The sequence below is a fragment of the Zingiber officinale genome, chromosome 5A (genome assembly GCF_018446385.1).
Source record: "Zingiber officinale cultivar Zhangliang chromosome 5A, Zo_v1.1, whole genome shotgun sequence".
NCBI lineage: Eukaryota > Viridiplantae > Streptophyta > Magnoliopsida > Zingiberales > Zingiberaceae > Zingiber > Zingiber officinale.
The window spans coordinates 17,953,664-17,969,372 of record NC_055994.1 but is presented as its reverse complement, the minus strand read 5'-3'; the positions used below and the strand labels follow the sequence as shown (position 1 = coordinate 17,969,372).

The following is a 15,709-nucleotide window of genomic DNA, read 5'->3' as shown; positions in this document are numbered from 1 at the left end:
TCATGTCACTTGAATTAACTGCACACACTATTCTCAATCCAAATTTCCACCCATTCTCACTAACTATCGCATCCAACAAATTTGACCAAGTTGATTGCATAAATTCCAGAATTCAAAGATTTTTTTTTAGTTTTTGTTTTTGTTTTTGTTTTTTTTTTTTTTTTTGTTTTTTTTTGTTTTTGTTTTTCCTCTTTTTTTTCCTTTTTGTTTTTTTTTTAATCTGGATTAATAAAAATTAAATCCCTTGGTCAAAACTTAAACTTTCCAGGTTTACTACAATAGCACCTCATCTAACTCAATACTTCTCAAGCTTAAGTTTACTGCTCAAAATTCCAACTTAACTCTCTTGATGCCACAACTCCACTTCTTACAGAAATCAACTACAACGACTTAAAGTCAGCAAAAATCCAAGCATTCCCTATAACAAAACATTTACATCACATGCACCTCCCCCACACTTAGAATGTTGTTCGTCCCGAACAAGGAAACTCATCAATAACAATTCCAGCACACTAAAGAAACATGTATAAGAATAAGGAAAGAGAAGATAAAGTAGAAAGATTTAAGAAGAACAGAAAATCTTTTATCATCCTCATGCAAAATGTATAACAATTACAACTTCGAAAAGGAACCAGGCAAATTCTAGAGATCCATGTTCAAGTGCATATCCCACAAAATTAAGTAGATAGGCTAACAGAATGATCCTCACTAGGTTTAACATGAACTCAACTACTCAAGTTAAAATCCACCATCTTACCCATTGAACACATGAAGTCATCCAACAAGAAATGTAAAGAATGTAGCATTGATGAATCATATATAAAACCTTTTACAAAACCAAAACAAGAATTATCAGTACTACACACAAAGAACAGATTTATTATTATTTGTTTTCCCCAGATTATAAATTGGAAACAACTAAACTACCAAGAACCCAAAGAACAATTATAAAATGACAGGAAGAATTAAACGAAAACACTTCCCTTATTCTTTCAAGTTGGATAAGCAGCTTCCTCAAAATGCAACTTCTCCTTGAATCCTCCCTCAGCACCTTCAAAGAACACTTTAAGACGATGTCCATTCACCTTGAAAACTCTCCCAGTAGAAATTTCCTGAATCTCAACAACACCATAAGGAAACACATTAGTAACACAATAAGGTCCCTCCCACCTAGACTTCAACTTACCCCGTATCAATTTAAGTCTAGAATTAAATAGCAAAACCTTGTCTCCCTTATGGAATTCCTTTCTCAATATCTGTTTATCATGAAAAGCTTTTGTTTTTTCTTTGTAAATCCGTGAACTCTCATAAGCCTCTAACCTAAGCTCCTCAAGCTCTTGCAACTGTAACTTTCTCTCACCACCAGCCTCTCCCAGATTCATGTTACAAGATTTCACAGCCCAATACGCTCTATGTTCTACCTCAACCGGCAAGTGACAAGCTTTACCAAAAACAATCCGATACGGAGACATTCCAATAGGTGTTTTGTAAGCTGTTCGGTAAGCCCAAAGAGCATCATCAAGTCTCCTACTCCAATCCTTCCTATCCGGTTTTATTGTCTTTTCCAGAATTTGCTTAATCTCTCTATTAGAAACTTTGGCCTGACCATTTGTTTGTGGATGATAAGAAGTAGATACTCTATGAACCACACCATACTTACTCATGAGTGCCCTCATGTGCTTATTACAAAAATGAGAACCTTGATCACTGATAATAGCTCTAGGCAATCCAAATCTGCAAAATAAATGAGACCTAACAAAGTCCACAACAACAGAAGAATCGTCAGTCCTGGTGGGAATAGCCTCCACCCATTTTGACACATAATCAACAGCTAATAGAATGTAAACAAAATCGAATGAAATAGGTAAAGGACCCATAAAATCAATACCCCATACATCAAAAATTTCACAAAACAAAATAGGTTGTTGAGGCATTTCATGTTTACGACTTATACTTCCCATCTTTTGACAATTCTCACAAGTCCGATGAAACTCAAAAGCATCCCTAAATAAAGTGAGCCAATACAATCCCGAATCTAAAACTTTCCTAGCTGTACGTTGAGGCCCAAAATGCCCCCCACATGCAAGTGAATGACAAAAGGAAAGTATAGACTGAAATTCATCATCAGATACACATCTCCTTACAACCTGATCACTACCAAATCTCCAAAGGTAAGGGTCATCCCACACATAATACTTTGCATCACTTTTAAGTTTATCACATTGAATTCTTGAAAAATGCGTAGGAAAGACACCAGCAACCAAATAATTGACAAGATCAGCATACCATGGCAATCTACCTTGTAGCCGAAAAAGTTGTTCATCAGGAAATGCATCCACAATTGGTATAGTTTCCATTTCACTTCCAATCCTACTCAAATGGTCTGCCACCAAGTTCTCTTTCCCGCTCCTGTCTCGTATTTCAATATCAAATTCTTGAAGTAGGAGCATCCAACGAATCAATCGAGGCTTTGCATCTTTTTTCCTGAGAAGAAACTTGAGAGCTGCATGATCAGAAAAAACAATAACATGAGAACAAAGAAGGTAAGACCGAAATTTGTCCAAAGCGAAAACAATTGCTAGAAGTTCTTTCTCAGTTGTTGTATAGTTGCTTTGAGCAGAATCCAATGTCTTTGATGCATAGCTAATAACATGAGGCGCTCCGTTAACCCTTTGAGCTAGAACCGCTCCAACTGCAAAATTAGAAGCGTCACACATAAGTTCAAAAGGTAGCAACCAATCAGGAGCACACATAATAGGAGAAGAAATAAGAGCTTCCCTGAGTCTATCAAAAGCTTCTTTGCATTTTTCATCAAACACAAACTCCACATCCTTCTGCAACAATCGTGACAAAGGTAAAGCAATAGTACTAAAATCTTTGATAAATCTTCTATAAAAACCTGCATGCCCAAGAAAAGAACGAACTTCCCGCACACATGTGGGATATGATAAAGCAGTAATTACACTAATTTTAGCCGGATCTACCTCAATACCTTTTTCAGAAACAATATGACCCAAAACTATTCCATGCTGGACCATGAAATAACACTTTTCAAAATTCAAAACCAAGTTCTTTTCTACGCATCTATGCAAAACAAAAGATAAACTATCTAAGCACGCATCAAATGAAGAACCATACACAGTAAAGTCATCCATAAACACCTCCATACAATGCTCAAGAAGATCAGCAAAAATACTTACCATGCACCTTTGAAATGTACCTGGAGCATTACACAGTCCAAACGGCATCCTTCTATAAGCGAAAGTCCCAAAAGGACATGTAAAAGTGGTCTTCTCTTGATCCTCAGGTGCTATGCAAATCTGAAAATATCCTGAATATCCATCCAAAAAACAATAATGTGTCTTCCCTGCTAACCTCTCCAACATTTGATCAATAAAGGGTAATGGAAAATGATCCTTCCTTGTTGATTGATTAAGTCTCCTATAATCAATGCACACTCTCCAACTATTTTGTGCCCTTGTAGGAATCAATTCATTGCCCTCATTTGCCACTACAGTAATTCCCGATTTCTTAGGCACCACTTGCACTGGACTTACCCAATTGCTGTCCGAAATAGGATAGATAATCCCAGCTTGCAGTAACTTCACAACTTCTTTTTTTACTACATCAAGAATAATTGGGTTAAGCCTCCTTTGTGGCTGTCGCACAGGTTTAGCATCATCCTCCAACAAGATCCTATGTGTACAGATAGAAGAGCTGATTCCCGTCAAATCTGCGAGAGTCCACCCAATCGCCTTCTGATTGTGCCTCAAAACCCTTAGCAATTTCTCTTCCTGTACAGCATCAAGATCTTTGGAAATAATAACTGGCAGTTGTTCATCCTTCCTTAAGTAAGCATATTTCAAATGGCTCGGAAGAACTTTCAACTCCAGCTTTGGTGGCTGCAAAACAGAAGGAAGTGTTTTTCCAGATTCAACCTCAGCTACACAAACTTCCTCATAGTCCTTTGTCTCTGGAACACACCGATCCAAACTATCTCGGCATTTTGTACTCAGATCATCTCCAAAATCATTAAAAAGAACAGCACATTCCAGTAAGTAACCATCTAACCTGTCTTCTAATTCATCAAACAAATCTATACTTAACAAAGAATGATCCTCTACTGGATATTTCATAGCATCCAAAATATTATACTGCACTACAGTTCCACCAAATTCCATTGACAAAGTTCCAGCATGAACATCAATTTTAGTCTTTGTTGTCTTCAAAAATGGTCTTCCCAAAATAATTGGCACATGACTTGATAATGCATCACCTTCCATATCTAAAACATAAAAATCTGCAGGAAAAATCAATTCCTTAACCTTAACCAGCACATCTTCAATCACTCCTACTGGATGAGCAAAACTTCGATTTGTCAATTGGATCACAACTCCTGTTGGCTGAAGAGGACCAATTCCAAGAGCCTGAAACACTGCTTTCGGCATTACATTAATGGATGCCCCAAGATCCACCATAGCATCTTCAAAACAGTTTTCTCCAATTTTACACGGAATAGTAAAAACTCCCGGATCCCTGCATTTTTGTGGCATAGCCTGAAATAATGCAGAAACACTTTCCCCTGCACTAACCAGCTCATCACCCTTAAGCTTCTTCTTATTAACACATAGATCCTTCAGAAATTTTGCGTACTTTGGAATGTGTTTGATTGCTTTCAGTAGAGGGATGTTTACTTCTACTCTACTAAAAATTTCCATCATCTCTTGAAATTCTCTAGACTTTTCAATAACCTTACCCTTTCCAGGTTTTACCAACCTTTGAGGAAATGGTAACTGAATCTCTGTCTGCTCCTGTTCTAACGATGGAAGCTGCACAGCAACAGATTTAGGAATAGAACCAAATTTAATCTGCAAATCTGCATCCAAATCTCTTAAATGCTCAGCTAAGCCCTCCTGTTTATTCTCAGAAACACTTTTTCCATTCCGTAGAGTGATAGCACTCACATTTCCTCTTGGGTTTGGAATGGTTTGGGAAGGCAACTGGCTTGGGGTCTGTAATTGAGTTTGTCCCTGTGCAGAAACTAGTTGACTTACTTGTCTTTCAATATTTTGCAATGCTGCATCAGTCCGCTGTTGTTGCTGAATTGAATGTGTACATTGCAGTGAAAGTTGTTGTTGATGGAGCATCATTTGCTGCATAATCTCCTTCATATCTTGTACTGAAAAATCAATTTGAGTTGTAGGGAAAGATTTCCTTGGCTGCTGAAATGGTGGAACATGTTGTTGAAACTGTTGAAATGGTTGTATTCTGTTCGGAATTGTGCTACTGTAAAACCCTGGTGGTCTCGGATTGCTTGAAAAATTGTTATTCTGAATCTGTTGTGGAAAAGGCTGCTGAGCAGCTGAAATATTTCCATACCTCAGATTTGGATGATCCTTCCATCCTGGATTATAAGTAGGTGACATAGGATCATACTTCACTTGTTGATTGCCTTGCTGATATTGTGGACGATTAGGGAAGACGCTAGCTACTGCTACAGATTGCTCAACTATTGAATTGCATCCATCTGGTTGCAAACTGGGACAAGTATCTGTTGAATGCCAACTACTGGCACAGAATCCACATATTTTCATTGCATGCACAGGCTCCACAGCTTGATGTTGAACTTGCTGATTCACTGTCATCTGAGCTGCTGCCAACTCAATTCTATTCAACATTTCCTCTAATCTACTCTCAATTCTACTCTGTCCTGGTTGTAAAATCTGGGCTTCATGAACACCCCTTGCTACCATAGGTCTTGTACCAAATTGCTGGTAATTTGCTGCCATAGTTTCTATCAAATCTCTAGCATCATTAGGCGTCTTATTCACTAAAGCTCCTCCACTAGCAGCATCTATCATGCTCCTATCCATAAGTAATAACCCTTCATAAAAATACTGAATTAACAATTGATCACTTATTTGATGTTGTGGACAACTTGCACATAACCTTTTAAACCTCTCCCAATTTTCATGAAGTGTTTCACCAGTAGCTTGCTGAATTCCACAAATGCTTTTTCTAATTGATGCTGTTCTAGAAGCAGGAAAAAATTTATCCAGAAATACCCTCCTCATATCACTCCAACAAGTAATAGTTCCTGAAGGCAAATAGAATAACCAATCTTTAGCTGCATCAGCCAAAGAAAATGGAAATGCTCTTAGTTTGATATCCTCCTCCGAAATCCCCTGAGGTTTCATTGTAGAGCATACCACATGGAATTCCTGCAGGTGTCGATTTGGATCCTCACCTGAATGTCCATGGAATTTAGGCAACAAATGTATAATCCCTGATCTTAACTCAAAATCAACTTCTAATTCAGGATACTCAATGCAAAGAGGTTGATGTGAACCATAAGGAGCTGCCAATTCCCTCAGTGTACTGCCATGACCAAGCACCATTCTGCTTGAAGGATCTACAGACATAGAATTAGAAGTAGAAGACTGTCCTCTCTGAGCTCTGTGTCGTATATGAAAACTTCTTTCAATTTCTGGATCAAACTGGACCAAATCTTGATTGTTCTTTCTGGTCATAAACTGTGCTCTACTCTATCAACTAAAACATCAGTTAACAAAGTAGTAAAGAGTAGATATCAAACTAAGAATTCGACAACCTACATTAGGTCCCCGGCAACGGCGCCAAATTTGATAACCAAAATTTGTGTCGTTAAAATCTTGGGTTCAAATGTTAACTAAAATCTTCCTCAACTTAAATTGGTAAGTAGACTCCAAAGTCGATTCACGAGGACTTCATAGTGTTATCAATTCTCATTTGATCTGATTTATCGCACAATTCATATGGGTTTCTTTGTTACTAACAATGCAGAATTCAATTGATTAAAAATGCTAACCTCTAACTCACATTCAAGCAGCCATTGTTGACTTTTTTCCTAGATGAATGAATATTAAAACCAAATCCTGAGATTATCTACTCGACTACAAGCATTACTAGTATAATTCCGTAAACTAGAAGTTGAATCTAGCAATTTGAAGCTAAATGAGCAAATCTAAATCATAGAGTAGTTGCAAAAATCTAATTCAAACTCAAGCTGAAACAAGTTTAACAGAATTAAATCCAAGATCAAATCATTGTCATCCGTAAACGGAAATAAGGAAAAAAAACTCTTGCATCAAACTATAAAGGTTCGATTTAAGTCAACAGTGAAACTCTAACCAAGAGAGCAGAAATTTAAACTAGATCTGAGAAGAAGTAGAGTAAAGATTCAGTGAACTGAAAGAATCGTTGCCAAACTCCAATGAAAAGACTTCACCCTAGATCTGGAATATAAACAACTCCATTGTCATCTCCAGATCTGAATGGTACACGGAAGTCGAGCAGCGTCGTTCTCCTCTCAGATCAGCATCACCTCAGCCGAAGTTGTTGAAAACTGAACCCAGCCTTTTTCCCCTCTGCCGTTCCTCCTCCTTGCTAGGGTAAATCGCCCCTCCCCTTCAATGTAGCCTTCCGCACATATTTATATTCTCACTAGATCCTAGATTTCCTGTGCGGCTCAGATTCTCTGCAGCTTCCATCCAACGGTCCAGGAACTTCAAAGCTTAAATCCAGATGAAAACTCCCTCTTCAATACCTGCAACAATTAATCAAGACTTTGTCAACAAAATACCCCAAAATTGCTGCTTACATCATCATTCCAGCTAATGACTAGAGTTATTAAACATACACGAAAATGCAATTAAAATTCGATAAAAGAGTAAAATTCTGAAGAAAACAATTGAAAATGTTTAACCACAAACATACACTATCACTCACCCGAACCCAACTTCCGGCCTTCTCGAGCAGTCTTCCGCTCTGGCTTCTCGTCCCTCGGAAATGCCGCACGCTTCCTTCTCATCCGCCCGCATACTCTTCCGCAGCACCTCGTCCCTTGGCCGCACCGAGCCCGTCGGCTCTCTCCCGTGTCGTCCTTCTCACTAGTTGCATCTTTCACTCGACTTCTTGTGCTCCTAAATTCCTGGACACTTAGACACAAGGCATCAAATAACAATAGGACCTAACTCGACTCGGTTGATCACATCAAAACCTCTATAGAGTACTTACAATCTCCCCCTTTTTGATGTGAATCAACCCTAGTTAAGTAGGGTAAAATAAGACATGAAATTAAAGACGTGAAATAAATATTCAAATTTTAAGACTTTTTTATATGTAATAGTTTGAAAAATATACCTCCCCCTTAAACTTAATTGCTAATTCTCCCCCTTTGATCACATTCAAAATAGGGGTAAGCTTAAAATGATTAAGAAAATTTACAAGAAAGTCTAGTTGGTGAAAAATTCAATTAATTATGAGAACGATTAATCAGAGTCATTCAAACATAGAGATAAAATTTGCATGAGAACATAAAATAAATTTAAGTGGTAAAAAAATTGAAGGTTTAAATAAATTTTTAGGTTAAAAAAACAAAATTAAGTTAAATTAATTTTTAAGTTAAAATAATAAGTAGTTGTGCACAAAAATTAAACTTTCAGAAGCTTAGTGATCAAGAATTTTAAATATTAAAAATTAACATGGGTATAAATAATTCACAAAATTTTTAAATTATTTTTCTTGAAACAAAAAAAATAAGTTTTGCAAAAAAAAATAGTACAAAAAATATTTTTAAATTAAAAAAATGATTTTTGTTCAGAAATTCATAGAAAAAGTAAACAAAAACCATTTTTAACTTTTGTCGATGTTGTGTAATGAAATCTTATTTCTTGGAAAATTAAATTCTAACATAACACATGCTAAGAAATTTATTTGACACTATTTAAAAAAATTAAAGCATGTGATTAATTTAATTTAGGCATGATTTTGGAACCCAATATAGGTTTCTACCTACTGGGTTAATTAAGTATTTTCCAGGGATATAAGTTTTTGCCACTTTTCTGATTTGACCTTTGTGAAATTATAGTACCAGTTTAATCCTTTATAGTTTCTAACATTTAAAACAGAAACATTTAAACATGCAGAATATTAAGTTTTCTATTTGTTCCTTTACTTTAGCATTTTCAATTTTTACTTTTTCAAAATATTCTATTAGACATGATTTTGCTAAAATTATTTTTATTTCTAAGTTTTTTTTAATTTATCATTTTTACTTTTTAACTTGCACATTGATTTTGTCATAGATTTAATACCAAAATAGAGTTGATCGGGAGGTAAGAGGCATACCTCACTTACCATATCATACTTGAAGCCTGAGTCTCCCCCTGCTTCGCTGCATTTATCTAAAGTCGCTCCCCCTTCATCGATGCTGACTTCTAAGGTGCTTTGCTCTTCATGTCTTGCCATCATTGCTAGTTCGGCATATTCTTCTATTTCTGACTCAGATGATGAGCTTTCGTCTCAAGTAGCATTTAGATTCTTGCGCTTGTTTTACTTGGGCATCTTGTCTTTTTCCTTTTTGAGTTCTGGGTAGTCCTCTTTTATGTGTCCTTCCTTTTAACACTGGTAGTATCGAACCCTTCTTTTATTTCTTGGATTTTTCCTATTCTGCATTTCTTTAAATTTGTTAGATCTAAAGAATTTTCTGAATTGTCTTACCATGTAAGCTTCTTGATCTCCTTCTGAGTCTGACTCGGGTTCATCCTTCTAGGTTGCATTTAGTGCCAGAATCTAGCTTGACTCTTTTATTTTGCCTGCACATCTGGTTTCATGTAATTCTAAAGTAGAAAAGAGTTCCACTAGGGTACTTACTGTTTGAACCCCAAGGTTGTTTTGATGTGATCAAACAAGTTAAGTTAGGTCCAGTGGTGTTTTAATCTCTGTGTCTAAGTGCACAGGAGCTTAGGAGCACAGGAAGTCGAGCGGAAGACGTGGCTAGCGATAATGATGGCATGGGAGAGAGCTGACGGGCTCGGTGCGTTTGAGGGACGAGACGCCACGAAAGAGTACACCGGTGGACGAGAAGAATGTGTGCGACGTTCAAGGGACGAGAAGCCGGAGCAGAAGCCTGCTCGAGGAGAAGGTCGAAATTGGGTTCGGGTGAGCCTTATTTCGGTTAGCCGAAATCATCCAAGCGAGCGGAGCTGGAGTGGAAGACCCAGACCGAGACGAGTAGCACCGGAGCAGAGAGCCCGGACCGAAAAAGTCAACTTTATTGACTTTAAGGGTCCAAGCGCCCGGACCAGTCTCTATCCAGATCGCGTTTTACCGTGATCCGTTGTGAAGGGGATAAATTTTATCCCCTTCCAGGCGCCTAGAACCCTTCCAGGTGCCTGGAACCCGACCAAGGCTATAAATACAGCCTTGGTCCAGAAGCTAAATACAACAAGTAATTTCATTTATAACACTTGTGCACTTTCTATTTTTGTTTAGCTTCCTTATTTTTGTGCTTTCATTGCTATAAGAGGCTTCTCCGCCTGAAGGAGTATTTTAGTGCACTTCATTTCCTTAGATTAATAACCTCCCCGGTTGTAACCAAGTAAATCCTTGAGCCTCTATTTTTTGTTTATTTCTTGTTTCAATTAGTTTTATGCAAGTGTTCTTTTAAAGTCCGAGAAGGGTTTGTTTTGAATTTTTGTAGGGTTATTCAACCCCCCTTCTAACCGGCCCAACCGGGGTCCAACAAGTGGTATCAGAGCCAGGACGCTTCAGGAGGACTAATCGTCGATTGAAGCAAAGACGATGGCCAGACCGAGCATATACCCGCCGAAGTTCGAGGGAGAATTTGCTAGCTGGAAAAAGCGAATGCAGGTATTCTTTAAAACCGACTTTGAATTACTTTTAATAATGAAATTTGGTTTTGTAGCACCCAAAGATAAGGAAGAATACCAGTGGACGACGAAGAAAGAGCAGGTCGACTACGTGATAAACAGCAAAGCAGAATTCCATCTGCTGAGCATCCTTCTGCTATAAGTAGTCAACCGGATCAGCGCCTACAACTCAACAAAGGAGCTTTGAGAGAAGTTCCTTGAGCTGCATGAAGGGGCGTCCGAGGCCAAGCTTGTGAGACGAGACTTACTCTGCAACCAGCTGATGAACCTACGGCTTGAAGAAGACGAAACGATTGCACATCTTCACTCAACGACTAAAGAACTCATCACCGGACTTTCGAATCTTAGAGAAAATGTAAGTAACCGAGATTCGCTAAGGTATGCTCTTAATGCATTCTCTAGGAATACCAAATGGGCATCATTAGTAAATGGCTTCTATATCTCTAAGGACTTAGAATCTATTATCTTAGAAGAATTCTTTTCAACTTTTGAAGTGCATAAATCGAGATGTGCAGGTACGAAGGAGCCGAAGCACAACATCGCCCTCAAGGTAACAAGAGACGAACATGTGTCAGAATCTTCTTTCGACGACGAGGAATGGTTATGATGGTACGACGTTTTAAAAAGTTATGTAATTCAAGAAAAACTAACCATCCGTAGGGTAGAAAGAAAAGGACGATTAGATGCTATCACTGCAATGAAGAAGGATACGTCAAAGACAACTGCCCCAAGCTAAGGAACAAGGACAAGGACAAAGGAAAGAAACCTGTCCAAATGAACAAGTACAAAACTCTAAAAGCGACTTGGGATGATATGTCATCCGAATCAGAAGTCGAGGCTTTCTCCAGACTTGCATTAATGGAAAGTCATCAAGAAGATGAACACGAAGCAAGCTCGTCCGAAATGAGTATAGAGAGCATCGATGAAGGGGGAGCTACATCGAAAGAAAGCAGCAGTTCAGGGGGAACTACGGATAACGAGGTGGACAATGTAAGTCAGGTACGATCTCTCCCACCTGACTAGTTGTTTAAGTTTGTAAAATTATTAACCAAAGATTATTACAAACTTGAAAAAGAAATTAAAAATTAAAAATTAATTTTAGAAAAATCTTGCCCATTAGAAGAGTTTAATAAAATAAAATTGGAAAATAAAATTTTGCAAAAAGAAATAAGTAACATGAAAAACCATGCATGCTCACATAATACACGTTTTAGAAAATTCAATAACCTAAATTGGGATTTTAGATATCACAAAGGACAAATTAGAAATATTTCAAAGAAATATGTCCCTAAGAAATACCTAATCAATCCAGTTGGCTGGAACCTATATTGGGTTCCCAAGTCTTGCCTAACTTGAACCTTATTTAGACTTAGAGCTTTCAGCGAGAAAATTAAACGTTTAATTTCCTTATGCGGCTTTGTCTAGAAATAGTTGATGATCCAATAACCAAGAAGGCCTAGTACCTCACCATAGCATAGAAGTCAAATATTAAAATAACATGTTTAATTGACTAACTAATAAAGTATTAAATTGAAATTAGATAATGCTTTAAAAAAAATTTCAAACATTTTTCTCTACTTGGAAAATTCTTAAAATAGTTACCCAAAATTTTTTTGGAAAATCTTCAAATATTTTTACAAATTTGGTTAACTTACAAAAAATTAAAAAAAAAAATATATATATATATATATATATATATATATATATATTCTTTCTTTTGCAAATTTGTTTAACTTAAGATTTTTTTTACTAGTAAAACTTAGGAAATTTTTTAAACTTTACTTTACCAAACTTTATCTTTACCATGCATAATTTTTTTTTAAATTTTTTATGTTTGAAATTTTCTTACTTAGAAATTGTTGTCTCAACACTTAAAATATTCTAAAAATTAGTGCCAAACTTTTTTATTTTTTAAAAATTTTTCTAAAGTTTTCCAAAATTGTTACCCTTAGATTTTTCTTAATACCCCATTTTTATGTATTCAAAGGGGGAGAAGGAAAAGATAGTTAGACCCCGTGGTTGTTTTGATGTGATCAACCAAGTTAGTTAGGTCCTGTTTGTTTTTTATCCCTGTGTCTAAGTGTGCAGGAGCTTAGGAGTACAGGAAGTCGAGCGGAAGACGCAGCTAGCGAGAAGGACGGCATAGGAAGAGAGACAACGTGTAACGCCCCGGCCCGGGTGGGCCCCCCCGGATCGAACCAGGAACGACACCAGAATTACCTATTAGTTTGATGACTAGCTCCACAGACTACCGGAGGTCCTTTCAGTGTGCTTTGTCCTCACTCGCACGCACCCTGGAAAACTTCCCAGGAGGTCACCCATCCTCAGATTTCTCCAAGCCAAGCACGCTTAACTTTGGAGGTCTTAAGTTTGGGCTTCCGAAAAGGAAGGTGCACCTTGGTGATATGGATAGTCCCATCTAACCTTTTAAGTCATACTTAACCAGAATCTCAGAACCGGGATATTACAATCACCCCCACTTAAAGACACAACGTCCTCGTTGTGTAACCACAAATCACACCACAAACAAATTCCAGAATCTCCCTCGCTAGGTGGTACCCTGGGTGCTCCTACCACAGGCGCACTCACGGTCGCAAGGTCGCTCTGATACCATCTGTAACGCCCCGGCCCGGGTGGCCCCCCCCCGGACCGAACCAGGAACAACACCAGAATTACCTATCGGTTTGATGACTAGCTCCACAGACCACCGGAGGTCCTTTCAGTGTGCTTTGTCCTCACTCGCACGTACCCTGGAAAACTCAGATTTCTCCAAGTCAAGCACGCTTAACTTTGGAGTTCTTAAATTTGGGCTTCCGAAAAGGAAGTTGCACCTTGGTGATATGGATAGTACCATCTAACCTTTTAAGTCATACTTAACCAGAATCTCAGAACCGGGGTATTACAATCACCCCCACTTAAAGATACAACGTCCTCGTTGTGTAACCACAAATCACACCACAAACAAATCCCAGAATCTCCCTCGCTAGGTGGTGCCCTGGGTGCTCCTACCACAGGCGCACTCACGGTCGCAAGGTCACTCTGATACCATCTGTAACACCCCAGCCCGGGTGGGCCCCCCCTGGACCGAACCAGGAACGACACCAGAATTACCTATTAGTTTGATGACTAGCTCCACAGACCACCGGAGGTCCTTTCAGTGTGCTTTGTCCTCACTCGCACGCACCCTGGAAAACTTCCCAGGAGGTCACCCATCCTCAGATTTCTCCAAGCCAAGCACGCTTAACTTTGGAGTTCTTAAGTTTGGGCTTCCGAAAAGGAAGGTGCACCTTGGTGATATGGATAGTACCATCTAACCTTTTAAGTCATACCTAACCAGAATCTCAGAACCGGGGTATTACACGACGGGCTCGGTGCGTCCGAAAGATGAGAGAGCTGCGGAAGAGTACATCGGTGGGCGAGAAGAACGTGCACGACGTTCAAGGGACGTAAAGTCGGGATGGAAGCCTGCTCGAGGAGAATGCCAGAAATTGGGTTCGGGTGAGCCCTATTTCGGTTGGTCGGAATCACCCAAACTCATGAAGCTTCGGAAGTCAACACAAAGGAGAAAGGATGCTGAAAACGCAGCTCAAGGCGCCTCAATCAGCATTGGAGGTGCCTCTACACTAGAGGCGCCTTCAATCTTGTTTGAGGCACCTCAGCCCTGGTCAACTCCACCGTTTGTGCGCAGATAGAGTTTTATCCACTTGACTTGGTTGGAGGCGCCTTGAACCTTGTTGGAGGCGCCTTGGACCTTCGAGATAGGATTTCCAGGAGCTATTTAAAGGCCCCTGGAGCTAGGAAATAATCATTCATTCAAGCATTCAACTCTGTAATCAATTCCTAGCAACTAATGAGCGTTCTAAAGTGTAAAAAGGCTTCTCCGCCTACAGTGAAGGAGACTCTGCTAGTGGAGCTGTTCAACCGCCTTGGATTAACAACCGTCTTAGTTGTAACCAAGTCAACTTCTGATCTCCCTTTTATTTCTGCTTTTAATTTTATTATTGTTGCTGTATTTTTGAGATGAAAGCCTTGAGAAGGGTATAGTTCTATTTTTCAGGCAATTCACCCCCCTCTTGTCGGCCCCGCTGCACCAACAAGTGGTATCAGAGTCTGACCACCTCAGAAGGACTAACCGCCAACTAAAGCACAAAGATCAGGACGATGGCCAGAGCGAACATTCATCCCCCGAAGTTCGACGGAGACTTCGCTACATGGAAACACAAAATAGAGGTATTTTTTAAGACCGAATTCGATATTCTTTTAATAATGAAATATGGATATACAGCGCCCAAAGACAAAAAAGAATGCAACTGGATGAAGAAGGAGTAGACCGATTGCGTGGCCAACGGAAAGGCGGAATTTCACCTTGTCAATGTTCTGCCGCCCCAGGAGGTAAGTCGGATCGGAAGCTACGACTCCGCCAAAGACCTTTGGGATAAATTCCTGGAGCTCCACGAGGGCACCTCAGAAGCAAAGCTAGCAAGGCGCGACATCCTCCAGACACAACTAACAAATCTCCGAATGAACAACGGCGAGAAGGTTGTGCAACTCCAAGCGAGGATCAAGGAGCTAATAACGCAACTGACAAATCTCGCCGAAATGGTAACAAACAGAGATTCCATCCGGTATGCACTAAACGTCTTCCCAAGGACTCCATAGTGGGTGTCCTTAGTAGATGCTTACTACACTCTAAGGACTTTGAGGTAAGTAGTTTAGAAATCTTATTATCTACCATCGAACTTCACGAGTCTCGACTTGCAGAGCCTAAACAAGTAGATAAGTCGAACCTCAACATTGCCCTACAAGCCGAAAAGGACGATCCTGACTCCGAAGCGTCAATCGACGAAACCGAAGCGGCGCAACTGATAAGACGGTTCAATAAATTTCTTAAAACTAATAAATTTAAATAGCAGTCAAGGAAGCATCAGTGTAACGACCCGCCTCCTACTGACTATGCTGTAAGGCCGGACCGTCACATTATGTTGTGCTAAGCTATA

The 15,709-nt window shown here is 39.1% G+C and overlaps 1 protein-coding gene across 1 annotated transcript in view; it reads right to left on the bottom strand.

Annotated features, from left to right (window-relative positions):
* Positions 1 to 992: 992 nt before the first annotated feature.
* LOC121979449 overlaps positions 993 to 15,709 on the bottom strand; it is a 59,476-nt gene continuing 44,759 nt past the window's right edge. Inside the window, exons 2-3 of the mRNA XM_042531439.1 lie at positions 3,467 to 6,545; positions 993 to 2,992 (exon numbers count right to left, since the gene is read on the bottom strand). Coding sequence (XP_042387373.1) covers positions 993 to 2,992; positions 3,467 to 6,545 — 5,079 coding nt within the window. The remainder of the gene's footprint in view (positions 2,993 to 3,466; positions 6,546 to 15,709) is intronic.